Genomic DNA, 15,457 nt, shown 5'->3' with positions numbered 1-15,457 from the left:
TTCTCTGGACTCGATGCCTATTGAAATAGGCCATGTCTGCTGGGAGAAGCAGAAAGCCCAGAAGAGTTCATGCATTGCTCCATAAAGATAATGAGCTCCTTGAGTCAGAAGATGAATTGAAGCAACGGAGTCGACTTCAGATATAATTATGAACCACACAACAAAGATTCGGCCTGCAGAATTCACTGCATTGTTAGCCAGGCTGCATTTACAGACAAAGTCATATCCCTGAAAGGATTATCCTGAGTTTACTGAGTCCCCTGGAAATTTCTGGCAACTAACAAAGAGAAAATCATCCTGATAGGGGAGAGTAGAAGAATTCTACTTTCCAAATGTAAAAAAAATCCTGGGGCTCCTGGTTGGCTCCATAGGAGAAGCAAGCAACTCTTGATCTCGAGGTTGTGAATTTGAGCCCCATGCTGAGTGTAGTGGTTGCTTAAATAAATAAATAAACCTTAAAAAAATGTAAAAGATTCCATTAAAAAAGTGCCAACTGAGATTTTTCCAATCAAGGGGGAGAAAATAAACCACATTAGACCATTTTTTGTAAGGAAAGTCTATATTCTTCAGGCTATGAGAAATTTACTTCTAAATCTTCTGTCATTTTATGACATGACACTTGGCAAGACATACTAAGGGGTGTCATGTTTAGGACATGAATCTCACCTAGATGCGCTATTTAAAAGAGTGAAAGGTAAGGGTGCTCAGTTGTTTCTGCTCTCATGTCCCAGTGAGTGGCAATGTCAAATCTCTATAGTTGTGGCCACCTTCCAAGTGTGAGAGTCATCATTGTTCCTTTCAACGATAACTTCTCAAAAAATCAGGGCATCTGCTTTATTCCTAGGGAGACTTAGAACCTTCACCCTGATGTCCCCTAATCCCATGCTATGTGGGTTTTTGGCCTACCCGAAGGGAGAAGTGTGAAGCCAGATGAGACTGTCAGCTCTTAATCAGGAGTATGAAGACAAGCATCCTATATTTACCTTGGCAATGAGAGCCCGGAGGGTTGCAAAGCAGTGAGTCAGGTAGGTGGTGCTCTGATCACAGCTCAGAGAATTTACCAGGACCTTTAGAACACCTCCCAGCAGGCTGTCTTTACAGTCCAGAGCCGAGCTTGCCTGGGGGGAATGGAAGAAGAGTATCACTGAATCCCTGTGCAGTGCCAGGGGGCTGAGGGGTGAAGACATAAGTAGGCACTCTTGACAATTAGCGCAGTGGTGCTTAGGTTCCATCTCTTTAGCCTAAGATCTTAAGGGTTTGGGAAGCCACCACACGCATTATCTATTACCATGACAGCTAAAGACCTATTTCCAAAAGATCCCAGATGCTTTGGGATTTATGCCCAATTCTGGGCTGCTAAATTCAGTTATAATGCACACCTCCCTCCATCCCAATTAACAGCTCTTGGAATGTTCTTTCTTTGTATAGAAGACATGGCTTTCTTTGTGGGCTTCAAAACACAACTATGGATCTCCCAGTACAAAAGGGGCTGCTTGGTAGCAGCAATGTTTCTAAATAAAACAGCAAGACTAATACCACCAAAGATAATGACAAACAAGTGCCATTTCTTTGGGGGGGGGGGGACATTTTGAGGACTATTAGGTATATGGCAGCCAAAGCAGTGAAGGATAGAGATACAATCAGTATAATGCCAAGAATTTAAGATCTCAAAGATACCACATACTTCTTGTCTTTATTTTTCTATAATAATGACTTTGATGTTAGACTGCTCAAAAGTAGGATAACTAAGGTTTCCCTGTGTTTCAACAATATCTCTTTTCCTAGCTCCGAGCAACACTGGATCTACCCGAATCAGTGATTTCTTGCTGTTAACATGGAGGGATACATTGCTCAGGTTAGCCAAAAATCCATGATCACCTAGACTTCCTGGGAATTTTGGAAACATTCATTTAGGAGATAAAATTAGCATGGTAAGTGGTATTACTGCAAAGCTCACAGTGGTTCCATACTTTTCTGCAGCGGGGATGGCAAATTCATGGTACAAGTGACTTTCCTTCACCAATCTATGTCCAAAGTAGACCTCATTATTCAGACTTAGCACTTTTTTTTTTTTTAAAAACCTGGTCCAGTCAAAATCTTAGCTCCCATACTAGACATCACCATAATTCAACTGGAGTTGACTTGTCAAAAAGCGAAAAACAAAACAAAAATCCTAGCTACCATCCCTATTCTAGATAATCAACCATAAGCCCACCATCTATGTTATAAAATTGATACACACGTGGCAGATTTAACTATGAGGGTCAGCTTGTCAAGAACCTAAGTGAGGAGTAAGTCAAAGAAGTCAGAAGAATGTTCAGTATCTCTGGAATTTGTAAGGTGAACACTATTGTAAATAGTAAAAAAAAAAAAAAAAAGGGCATTTAGGAATCACATTTACCACTTTCATGATTATCTATAAAGAATTCCTTATTAAACTCCTCTAGTAAACATATTCATGTTGAACAGATCAGGTATATGTTGTCCTCACCTGGATAATGTTCTCTTGCATATCCAGAATGATTAAATTTGCTTCTGTAGCCAGGTTGCCACTGATCAAGGCTTCTTGATCTAACTCTGCCTTTGTTCTAAGAAAAAAAAAAAAAAAGAAGTTAAATTAAAGAGCATATCAAACCTGGCCATATTCCAACGATGGCAATCTGTGCATCAAGGTGTAAAGAAACATTCTGAATAGCCAATCCTGAGGTAAGAACAAAGAGCTGGCCACAGGTAACAAAAGATTGCAGGGCAATCTTTCCAAGATTAGAGTCTGGTTAAAAAGATTTTCCAGGTCAAGTCTCCAGGTCATCTGCAGCCCCACTATGATGAATAATGATGACAGTTACAGAAATAACAAAATGGGCAGAAATGCAATTATTGGTTGCTGCTTGCAATGAGGCTAGCCAATCCGATTGCTGTGTGAAGCCTTGGGCCATTCCTGTATTTCATGTGTGAGAACCATCTCTAGATCTGAGTCAAGGGAAGCCTCTGCCACAGGCCAAGGGGAGGGCGGGTGGGATCTGAATTTGGCAAACAACACTACTGCTGGATTAGGAAAGGGTGGTGCCTCTTAACTGGGGCAGGGTAGAGTCAATCTCTTGACTTCCCAAAGACCACCCAGAGGCTGCCCAGTCAAGTGTGGACCTTTTGTTTTTTTTTTTTTTCTTCCAGTGGACAGCAAAGTCACATTCTTGCAGGGCAGGTCATCTAATGTCTTGCTGCTGGATATTGAGGTTATCACCCACTAGGGAATGGGAGGGAATGGGATATTGCCTAGTGCTACTTCTCAATGAGGTTTCCATTTTGAGTAACCAGAACGTTTCAGGCACTAGTTCACGGTTTCTCATAAAACCTAAGTGAAACTGGAAAGGGATATTTTGTATCATCTAAATTTAGTGGCCAGGGGCAGCCCCGGTGGCGTAGCGGTTTGGCGTCTCCTGCAGCCTGGGGTGTGATCCTGGAGACCCGGAATCGAGTCCCACATCGGGCTTCCTGCATGGAGCCTGCATCTCCCTCTGCCTGTGTCTCTGCCTTTCTCTCTCTCTCTCTGAGTAAATAAATAAATCTAAATAAATAAATAAATGTATGTATGTATGTATGTATGTATGTATGTATGTATTTATTTATTTAGTGGCCAGAAAAGGGAAGTGTGAAGAATTCAGACAAGATTGGGGCCGTTCAGGATGGTAGGGCCATAGACAAGAAGTGTGAAGAATTCATTTTCCCAAGATGCCCCAGAGGCCTGTCCTTAATTCCCCTTCACCCAACAGTGGGAGCCCTGCCACTGCTTATATATAAGCCCAGATCACCACTTAAGCTGTTCTTAATTCCCCTTCACCCAACAGTGGGAACCCTGCTACCGCTTATACACTACCGAGGGCTCAGAATGAGTATTTCCTTGTGTTTTAAATGTTTTCAAGCGTAGAACAGGCTCTCTGGTGCCAAGGTGCTCTACACTGCTTCTCATTCTGCAAGTGGTAATATTTGTGTAAGAGAAGTGAAATATATAAAAAAAAGAAAAGTGAAATATAAAAGCTATTTTTAAAAAAAGTATTGGTAGATTGAGATTTTGAGCAGTGCTGTGCAACAAAAACATAATAAGGAACACAAATACCATTTTCTATTTTGTAGTAGCCACACTTAAGCAAGCAAAAAGAAACAGGTGATATTAAATGAAAGACTTTTATTTAACCCAATATAGAAAAAAAAGCTGTCAATGTATAATCATTATAAAGATTACTCATGAGATCTTATAGATTCCTTCACTGGTGCTAAATCGTCAAAATCTGGCCGATATGTTTTACTTATAGTACCAATGTGGCTACTGTATTGGACAATGCAGATCTCTATCTGGTTTTCATTTTTGTTTTCAAAGTTTTCCAGTTGTGGTAACATACATATAAAATTTCCCATATTAACTATTTTTAATAAAGATTTTATTTATTTATTTGAGAGAGAGAGAGAGAGAGAGAGAGAGAGAGAGAGAGAGAACAGGAACGGGGGAGGGGCAGAGAGAGAGGGAGAAGCAGACTCCCCCCCGCTGAGCAGGAAGCCTGACTCAGGGCTCAATCTGAGCACTCCAGGATCCTGACCTGAGCCAAAGGCATCAGGTGCTTAACCAACTGAGCCACCAAGGTGGTTCAGTGGTATTAAGTACATTTATATTTTCATGCAACTATGACTGCCACTAATCTTAGTTTTTGGAAAGCCCACCAGCCAGTCCCATAACACACTGGTTCTAAAACTGGACTAACTGCACAACGGCATAGCCTAGGGAGTTTTACCAAATACTGATTTCTGGGTCCTAGTGCTAGAAGTTCTGAATTAATTGGCCTGGGGTACATTAATGAGCACTGGGAGCTTTAAAAGCTCCCCTGGTGATTCTAATGGATAGCCTGATTGAAAATTATTGCTCTACAAAGAAACAGAGCCAAAATCATTGAAAAATGATCTGAGAGAAAAAGGTGGAGGATGCCACTATTTAATTACAAAAAGTTTTCCAAATAGCTAAATGGAGGAGTTATAATTTTACCATGGTTTCTTTTGAAAAATAAAACAGAAAACCCCACATCACCCTTGACAATCTGCAAAGGTGGATTTCTAGCCCTACAATGAGCAGCCCACGATGTAGCTCAGGGCTGGGAGCTGAATGGGGAGTACAGGGAAGCCCCGCACAGAAAGGCTCAGTGTGGTGTTATTTCTGCAAGCAAAAGGGGAAGGTTTCTCAGTTTCCAAAACATCAATTTACACAGCCCAGGCCAAACACATCTGGTTAGGCTCTTCTCCCCAACTCAGAGAGTAAATGGCCTCTAACCCCTAAGCTGTTCTGTAGCACATAATTACATGCACATTTCTTTCATTCTGTTTTTGGGGAAAATAGAGGGCTTGTTGCCTGAACTAGAATTTACGGATTCTTAGTGCCAAATATCTTAAACACTAGTTCAGGGAACTCAGAGCAAGAATAAAATAGAATGGATATGACTAGTAAGAGTAATAACTGGGCTTTCTCAGTAACATCTATAATAAAAATATATTTGTCTCCTTAACGTTTTAAAATAAATTTGACTCTCAAAGGTCCCATAAGTTGACTAGAATGATGCATTCTTGTGGTGACAGCAGAGACAGTAACTGTATTTACTCATGAAACAGTTTCCAAGTCTGCTCTACCCTTGGGATGGGTGTTTCCTACCCCATGGAGATATGCTAACTCCACCTTGTCAGGTGTGGGGCAGTGTCTGTGACCATATACTGTTTTGCTCAGTGGACCCTGAGATTCATGGAGCTATCTGCTGTGAAGAGGAACAGCAGACAGGAGCGGTCTGTTCAACATGTTTAGTCTCATGTCCTTATATATTCAAATTCTTACACAAATATATCTCATATCTTGCAAACCAAGCAGCAGGATTTTTTCTTTCATTTTTTAATATTTTTTTGCTGATAATAGCATTCGTTATGGGTATGTATAGATACGTGCTTATATGTATATATCTGTGTATATGTGTGTGTATATAGAGAATAATACACATACCCATTGTAGGAAACACAGCAAAGTATAAAGAAGAAAACATCGACTACTTCAACATCTAAAGAGAACCATCCAAGGAAAACCACTGATAATAATTTGGTAAATTTCCTACTAGTCTTAAAAAGTATTTCCCTTATGTAGTTAGAGACTTAAGATTCTACTCCAAAATCAAGTGTCTATCCTGCTTTTGCTCATTTAACATCATTTCCTAAGCATGCCCCACGTCATGAAATTTTAATACCAACCTAACATTTCCTTACATAGTTTCCTATTCTTGAGCACTTAGAACATTTCCGTTCTTTTTAAAATGAGTAATAACTGACATAAATATCTCTGACTACACACTTTGTACATGTGTCTAGAAGGGAAATATGAACTTGAACTATATGGTCTTGGGTGCCCTGTCCTGTCCCCACCAGCAGCTTTGGTCAAGCAATCTGAGATTGCGAAATATTGGTTTTCTTTAAATGCTTATCAATGTGATAAAGTTTCAAGAGCTGTAAATCATAACTCCTTATACCTCTGATTATCCTGAGTCCCTGGATGAAGCGAATTTACACAGATAATGATGTTTCGTTTTCTTACCCTTAGAAGGATGTAGTTGTTTCAGTAACACAAGTAGCCTGGGAAAAAAAGAGTTTTGAACTTTCGGTAAAAGTGGCACAAAGTTGCTGAGTGACTCACTTATCTTGCTTCTCATTAGCTTGCCGCCAATGTGTCTGCTCCTTCCTCCATCTCAAATTTTCACTGAGGCCTGGAAATCGGTCATTCCCTAGGAGTTAAGAAATGCATGAGAGGAATTTGATTAGCATGAAGCCCTCTAAGATAACCAGAAGTTCCGTAACAAGCTCAGTGGAGTGGACTCAGCGCCGTGTCTCCGGCTAATTAGGGCCCATATCGGAGGGCAGTGGGAGATGTGACTCAGCCCAGCACCCAGCCCCGGCCACCTGCTCTTTGACTGACAGCCCACAGCTTTAGGACCATTGCCTTTCTGGAGCCTTGCGGAGCCCATGTGTCATGAGTAGAGAGTTCTGATGAAACTGGGGTTCTCAGTGAATTACTGAAGAGGAGTGTGTGGGTGTTAACTGAGGGTGCCCACCCCCACCCCCCACTGAAAATGCTGAGCTCCTTTCAAGTTCCCAGCCATGTGTCCCATCGCATAGGACGAGCAGTCACTCTGACTTTAAGCACAGTGACTAGACTGAGCGTGTCTGAGCACTTCACTCTGTTCTACAGCAGTGAGTTCAGCCTTTTTGAGATCATTCCTGGCAGGGTCCCAGGAGGCCCGAAACACTCTGACGCCACCGGCGAGAAATCAGTTGTATTCTAAAAATGCCCTGAATGATTTGGGGAGATGATTTTGGAACCAGAATTATCCAGCGTCTCGTGTGTGCTCCACAAAGACAAGGCCAATACCCTGTGGAGAGGCTTCAACCTTGAGGAACCCACATTCCATTTACCCTGTGACTCACATCCCTCACAGGGTGAGACCTGTACATTTGACAAGTTTTCAATGGAAGATGCACTGGGGGACATTTCCAGGGTTCCTGTGATCTCAAGACAGTAGCTTTCCCTTGCAAGCACACAGGGAACGTTCCATGCTTCATGCACAGAATCCTAGAGCCTGCTTGTCTCTATTCTCCTAACATCTTAAGAAAGCGATGGTATGTGTACTCGTGCTGTGAGGACATGTTGCTTCACAAGGGGTGTAAAACTTGCTGACAGAGAGCACAGAAGGACAAAGCCATCACACCTGGAGCCCGGCAGCGCCGCATCATCTCCCCCCTGGCACCTTCCCCGCGGAGCAAAGCCTCTTCCAGCCTGGCCTTGACATCCCTTGACTTCTGCAGGACTTGGGTACTGACTTTGTCAGAACTCTGCTTTCCCTGGACAGGACAGAGGCAGAAGGATGTTTAGTGTGGTGAGATCTCTGTCCATGGGGAGAATCCTCAAAACACAATACTCAGTGGGGAACAGCCACCAGTGTGGACATGTGCCACACGAAGATGCTGTTTGGGGATCCTACGGCTGAAATACTGTGAATGAGAATGGGGCTCTCTCTGCAGAAGGTAGAGATCTTTCCCCTGAGAAATGACCATTTCTAGAATGCTCTAGAATGCAAATAGGTTACGGATTTCAATACAGAAGTAAGAAAAACGAATAATGCCTCCATTCCCAAGCAAATGGGAGCAGCAGCAAGATCAACCTGAACTGGAGAGCTAAGGGCTGGTGTAAGGCTGAGCCACCTCGCACTCACTTTGTACTCGAAGCATGAGACACAGATGAAAAGGAGATCTAAGATCCTGTTGAGTTGCATGGATGGCAGGTCGGCGATCCACTTCCTGATGAGGCTCTGGTCAGCGTTTTTCATGATCCAGAGGAAGCAGATCATGAGGTTGCGGGTCATGTCGGCATTCAGCAGGTTGTACTGCTTGTAGGGCTGCAAAGAGGCAGATGGCGAGATGGACGCCAGGGAAGGAGTAGAGCCATGGGAACCCCAAAAGCTTAGGGGATGCTAAGCTCTTAGAATACAGGCATTACACTTCTTCCCTAGCTGGGGAACTGTTTCCAGGAACTAGGCCTTTCCTGGCACAGGTACCTGTGTTCCCCGAGCTGAGGTCCTCAGCCAAGGGGTTTGTGTTGGGCAGTGTCTGGGCCAGGCTCTCGGCCATGTACTGTGGGCACTCTGGCTCTGGAGCAGTGTGGTCTGGTGGCCTGTCCTGCCTTGACCAGGCCAGGCCCCCAGTTTCAATGGCTGCAATGGGGCTTCTAAGCTGCTAAGATTCCAAGTATTTCTCCTTCCAGCTGGACACCAGAGAGTTGAACTCAGAGCAAAGAACAGGACTAGCTAGGCTCCAGAAATATCTTACCTGCTCAAGAGTTAGCTTTTTTGTCACAGTCCGAAGTCTAGTACAAGGGCCATGAAGTGTTCAGTAAATTAATCCAATCCCTAATTTAGCGGGGTCCTCCATGCTGGGGCTTCAATCACAATTTATGCTTTCCTGGGGGTCAGGTGTGGGGGCTCAGGCTATTTGTTCTAATACCTCTGTCCCAAGTGTTTGTTTTTGAGGGCTGACCGTACTTTCTTTTACTCATCAAATCAGGACAAAGAACAATATGTGGCTGCACCCTTGGTTCATGCAGTGTAGCTAATACCCAATGGAATGTGAAATCGCCTATTTGTGAGTATGCGAGGGAAATGTTGGGTTGGGATGGAAATGATAGGGCTTATGAAATTAGTTCAGTTTTTCTGAGTATGGTGACAAGAAGATAGGAAAACCTTAGCAATAACTTCCCAGGGAGGATCCCCCCAATGGTGAACTTTGGGCATCTGAGCATGTGCCCTTTGGGCCAAATAACAATGTCAAAGGCATACAGCGCCTTGGGCAGCTAACTTTACATGTTTCAATGGTGGAGGAGGTCATAAAATACAATATTTCTCAAACTGCAGGATGATTAATGATGTCACTGCTCAAATATCTTTTCTCTTTCTTACAGCCCCGTCTGCCAGCCCTTCCGGGGTCCAGGGGGGTCCTGAGGGTGGGGGCTTGCTAGGTGCTGGAGGGAAAAGAGGAAAGCCACCCAGCAGAGATGGTACTTGGGTCTAGATTCCAGGAGAGAATTGAGTGGAGTTCTCAGTAGTTATACCCCCTACACTGAAATGCAAAGTTAAATTATGCTGGGCGATGCGGTGCCGTCACTGTCTGCCAAAGGAAGAGTCAGAGCTCATCTGGGAACAGAGTTCTCACCTCAAGAGCATCAGACACTGTATTCCTGGAAGATTCACTCTTTTAAGCTCAGTCTGGGCAAAATGACAGGACTATACAACTCTGCTTAGGCTTCCTGCGGACTCGGAAAAGCTGAAGCCTTTTGCCTAAGAAGTACTCACCCCAAGCAACTGGGCCCTTCAATCATCTCTTTGGAGGCAAACATAGTGTGAATGACAAACACAGAATCAACACAGCTCGAGCCTCCCACCTGAGGGAGGCTTGGTTTGATCTTCTGAGTGCTGACCTCAGATATCCCAAGTTCACCTCTTTCTGGTGTTCTTGAACTCAGGCACCATTGAGACTGCCTGGATTTGATCTACCTTTGCAGCCAGAACTGTCTGTCCCTGTGCTACCTCATCTGGGCCATCTCCCTTCTCAACTGCTAGCATCATGCTGATGCCTTTCAGGATGGAGCAAAGAGGCAGGAATTGCACAGCCTGCCTTTATACAACTCTGGGTTCTGGTAGGGAGATCGAAGAACAAGCCCATCAGAAGATGTGACAAGACACAAGACAAAATATAAACCAGAGAAGGGTGCACCAACATACCAAGGAAGAAAGCATTGCTCCACTTGTCTTCAAATTAAAATTATTTCCAGCTATGGCCAGCGCCACATTCTGGTTAATTGCACTGGTCCCTTCTTGTTCTTCATCTGAGCCATTGGCACGATTTTTTCCACTACGAGCATCTGCAACTGTAATGAAAGCATCATTGGCCTCACCATACAATCCAGCAATAGTGCTTCTTGGTATGTAAGGAATTGAAAATTTATGCCCACATAAAAAACTGCTCATTTCTAATGGCTAAAATGTGGAAGCAAGCAAGATTATCCTTCAGTAGATGAATGGATAAACTGTAGTACATCCAGACAATGGATATGATTCAGCACTAAAAAGAAATGAGCTGTCAAGCCATGGAAAAGACATGGAGGAACCTTAAATGTAGGCTAAGTAAAAGAAATCAATCTGAAAAAGCTACATAGTATATGATTCCAACTCCGTGACATTCTGGAAAAAGCAAAACTACAAAATACAGTAAAAAGTTCGGTGGTTGCAGAGGGTTGAGGGAGAGAGGGATGGCCAGGCAAAGCACAGAGGAATTTTAGGGTAGAGACACGACTCTGGATACCATAATGATGGATCCATATCATTATATATTTGTCCAAACCCATAGAATTTACCATCCCAGGAGTGAACCCTAATGTAAACCTTGGACTTTGGGTGATAATGATGTGTTCCTATAGGTTCATCAACTGTAACCAGTGTGCGCCTCTAGTGCTGACAACATGGGGTGCTGTGTATATGTGGGGGCAAGGAGCATCTGGGAAATCTCTATACATTCTGTTCGATTTTTTTGTGAACATAAAGCTGCTCTTTATTTTTTTATTTTTATTTTTTAGATTTTATTTATTCATGAGAGACATAGAGAGAGAGAGAGAGAGAGAGAGAGAGGCAGAGGCATAGGTAGAGGGAGAAGAAGGCTCCCTGTGGGGAGCCTGATGCGGAACTTGATCCCAAGACCCCAGGATCATGACCTGAGCCAAAGGCAGATGCTCAACTGCTGATCCACCCAGGTGCCCCCTAAAGCTGCTCTTTAAAAGTCTTTAAAAAAAATCTTTGCTGATATGAAGCCAAAAACAGCATTTCCCTATATCTCCAACCCAATACCTATGAAGGGACTTGATACTCGTTAGTCACTAAAGTCAGCACAGTAATATAAAGCCTGATGTTTAGTGGGGTGCCTGGGTGGCTCAGTCAGCTAGGCGTCTGACTCTTGATTTCAGCTCAGATCATGATCTCAGGGGCTTGAAATCAAGCCCTGCATCAGGTTCTGTGCTCAGCAGGGAGCGGGCTTGAAATTCTCTTTTTCTCCCTCAGTCCTTCCTCCTGACTCTCTCTCTCTCTCTCTCTCTCTTTCAAATAAGTAAATAAATCTTAAAAACAAAAACTAAAACCTGATGTCTAGCATTATTGCTAAACTCCTACCATCATCTCTAGGAAAAAGCAGGCAGGCTTAAAAAATGAGACAAAATGCACAGCAAAAGATTCAGCTAGAAATTGGTTTTTCAAATAGTAAAAATAAAATTTTCAAAGCTTTCATAACACTTTCCTGAAATATAATATTAAATAACTTTTTAAATATTTAATATTAATATTAATTTCACTAACTTTTATAAAGTGTGTAATATAATATTTTTTACTCTATTCATATATTTTAAATAATGGCCATAGAGAAAGGAACCCATAATTACAGAACTAATTGGTTCTTTATAAAATAACAAGCTAATGTCATGAATTTGTCAATAACGTATTGAATTTTAAATGTCTGAAATGAATGTTACTTTATTTTCTCTATATAACATAGACATACCTATGTTTATATGTAGGTCTAGATGTGTGCAAACAAAAAAAGGACCCATAACTTAAAAGGTTGGTTTTTTAGAATACTACTAATCACACACAAAGTTTTTGCTTAAGCACTTTCTTAGCAAAGTGTATCACTTGCTACTGATGGATTCATTAAAAACTCGTATCTCGGGATGTCTGGGTGGCTCAGTGGTTGAGTGTCTGCCTTTGGCTCAGGTCATGATCCTGGAGTCCTGGGATCAAGTCCCGCATCAGGCTCCCCGCAGGGACCCTGCTTCTCCCTCTGCCTATGTCTCTGCCTCTCTGTGTCTCTCATGAATAAATAAATAAAATCTTTAAAAAAAAAAAAAAACCAACTCATATCTTGTCATGCTTGTGAACATTGTATTCAGATCTTCAGTTTTTCAGAAAAATCAGATTGCAAACGGTATTTCCTTCTGCTAAAATTCTGAAAACAGAACTCAAATAATTTTAGAACTGTTTTTAAAAATAATAGCTCACTATTTGCATTTAAAGACAACAGAGTTTTTAAACAATGGTAAAGTGAATAGCATGTGGCAATTATGTAAGATCTGATAACATTATTAGGATTAATTTGAGGATGCATTCTTACTTCTCCTAAATATGCACAGGGTCATGGTTATAAAAGACAGAGGAATATAAACAGTTGCCACATAAAATGCCTTTGTAGAAGATCTCTCATTTCATCCTTATCTCAACCCTAAGATGTAGTCATTGTTACCACATTTTTACAGTTGAGGAAAGGGGAGGGAAGGCATTGAAAGGCTGAAGAATTTTTCAAACGTCACATGTAGCAATAAATGGGCTGGAATTTGAATTCAGCTGTATCTTTTAAAAAAAAATACTCTGTGGCACTGCAGTGGGTCAGTGGTTGGGCATCTGCCTTTGGCTCAGGTCGTGATCCCGGGGTCCTGGGATCAAGTCCCGCATCGGGCTCCCTGCAGGGAGCCTGCTTTTTCCTCTGGCTATGTCTGCCTCTTTTTCTATGTCTCTCATGAATACATAAAATCTTAAAAAAAATAAAAAATTAGAAACTATATTCTTCTTAGTGTATCAAAGGATTCCATATGTAATAGATGCGCTATATCACCTCAAATAATAGAATACTTTCACTGTTTTTCCACTTGTCAGGTACATCATGACTATAAAGGTCAATGTCATACATTGAGAAACCACTGAGATTTAAAAGGCTCGGAGGCCAAGTACTGAGAAGAGAAGCTCTAATCCAAAGTGACTGATGTGGAAAATCCTCATCAACAAGGAAATTTAGGAGAATGTGTGCTAAAGTGGTTCCCCGTTTTGGGAACAAATGAGTCATAGGTATTTAAATGAAACTTTCTAGAAACTTTCAGCAAAATTCTGGAAATGGTCTGCAGGTCGTCTGCTGTGCTCTGGATTACATTCTTGGGGCACCTGGGTGACTAAGTGGTTGAGCATCTGCCTTCAGCTCGGGTCGTGATCCCGGGGTCCTGGGATCGAGTCCCACATCGGGCTCCCTGCAGGGAGCCTGCTTCTCCCTCTGTCTGTGTCTCTGCCTCTCTCTGTGTGTCTCTCATGAATAAATAAATAAAATCTTTAAAAAAAAATCTTGAAGACAGCTCTGTTCTCAATCTGGGCTCCAGTCAGGCACTACCAGAGAATGCTCACCCCCCGGGCCATGCTTGCTTCTGTACATCCCTTACCCATTTTCTGTTCATCTACATTCCCCCTATAGGGATTGGTGGGGGATCGGACTTTCCAACTCATCATCACTAGATTTGTTTTAGTTGTTAGCGATCTTGGCGGTGGCTAGGTTGTGTTGTTGGGGAGAGAATATTTAGTAAAATTTTGCAAATACTTCCACCCCACAGGCATCAAGATCTGTCCAAGGCTCTAATCCACATTGTAATATGTGAATAAACTCAGGAGGTACACAAACTCCATTAAGACAACTTATCCTTTCCTCTTGCTGAAAAATGAGAGATACTGACTTCCAACCCCAAAATCAACCTCTTAGGGCCAAAAGCAAAATTCCTCTGCCCTGGTAGAATTTCCTAAGTTTGAAGACGCCGTATGTTTTTGGTTGTTTTTTGTTTGTTTGTTTGTTTGTTTGTTTGGGTTTTTTTTGAGAGAGAGTGAGTTCAAGTTGGGAGGGGCAGAAGGAGAGGGAGAGAGAGAATCCCAGGTAGGCCCCATGCTCAGCACAGAGCCCGACTCAGGGCTCCATCTCACGACCCTGAGATCATGATCTGAGCCAAGATCAAGAGTTGGATGCTTAACCAATTGAGCCACCCAGGTGCCACATCATCATGATATATATTTTTAAAATTTATTTATTATTCATGAGAGACACACAGAGAGAGAAACATAGGCAGAGGGAGAAGCAGGCTCCTCAGGGGGAGCCTGATGTGGGACACAATCCCCAGACCCTGGACCACGTCCTGTGTCGAAGGCAGAAGCTCAACCGCTGAGCCACCCAGGTGTCCCCACACCATGATACTTTTTTTACATTGAAAAAATTGTTTAGGATCATTTGAGTCTGCTTCTTTCCTAAGCCATTCATAAGAGAAAAGAGAAGGAACACCTTTATTTCAATGCCTTAGAATGGTGATCTCCCCAGGGAGTAATTCTGTTAATATTTCATCTTTTGTGATATACGGTCTACAAAGTTCATCATACATCAGCAGATGAGTGAATGAATAATGAATAATTTCTAAATGAAAAACATACTATATGACTATAGTCCTTTAAAAAACAAATGAAAACCTTATTGGGACCCCTCCAAAAAAAAAAAAAAAAAAAACCCCAAACCTAAAAAAAAGAAAAAAAACAAAACAAAAAATCCCCAAACCTTCCCAAACCCAAAAACTCATTGGAATCTATGTGAAAAAGGTCTGGAGACCACTGCTGTGGAAAACCGCTCACACAAACATATCAGCATTAGAGCTAATAACAGAAACTTCATGCCAGTAGAGCATCTGGCAGGGGCCCCCACCAATCCAAAGGACACAGAGGCATCGTTACCTGTAAAGTCATAGAGTTGTGGCAAAGCATCCAAAATGATACCAACCAAAGGCAGGTAGAGGGCAGCGATTTTGACCTTCACTTCTGGTTTGACACAGCGTGGGTCCAGGTCGTGAGAGCTCAGAAGGCTATGGATGGCACTAATCGCCTTCCTTTGCACTTTGCTGATCCTATCGATACAACACAGAAAGTTAGATGTTATGGTGAAGGGAGATTGACCAAAATGCTCTTAAATAAGGAGGAGTCAGAACACTCCTGAACATTGGGGTAAC

At 42.3% G+C, this 15,457-nt stretch overlaps 1 protein-coding gene across 4 annotated transcripts in view; it reads right to left on the bottom strand.

The window, feature by feature from the left end:
• Window positions 1-15,457, bottom strand: part of DOCK8 (dedicator of cytokinesis 8) — a 229,918-nt gene that overhangs the window by 33,753 nt on the left and 180,708 nt on the right. For all 4 annotated transcript variants that reach the window (XM_077908265.1, XM_077908274.1, XM_077908284.1 and 1 more), the window contains 7 exons: window positions 15,186-15,355; window positions 10,344-10,489; window positions 8,283-8,465; window positions 7,779-7,911; window positions 6,710-6,797; window positions 2,492-2,588; window positions 984-1,118 (listed from right to left, as the gene is read on the bottom strand). In XM_077908265.1, the coding sequence (XP_077764391.1) occupies window positions 984-1,118; window positions 2,492-2,588; window positions 6,710-6,797; window positions 7,779-7,911; window positions 8,283-8,465; window positions 10,344-10,489; window positions 15,186-15,355 (952 nt within the window). The remainder of the gene's footprint in view (window positions 1-983; window positions 1,119-2,491; window positions 2,589-6,709; window positions 6,798-7,778; window positions 7,912-8,282; window positions 8,466-10,343; window positions 10,490-15,185; window positions 15,356-15,457) is intronic.

Source organism: Canis aureus, chromosome 1 (assembly GCF_053574225.1).
Source record: "Canis aureus isolate CA01 chromosome 1, VMU_Caureus_v.1.0, whole genome shotgun sequence".
In the NCBI taxonomy this organism is placed as follows: Eukaryota; Metazoa; Chordata; class Mammalia; order Carnivora; family Canidae; genus Canis; species Canis aureus.
Note: the sequence above shows the minus strand (reverse complement) of the source record. Positions and strands in the feature narration are given on the sequence as shown.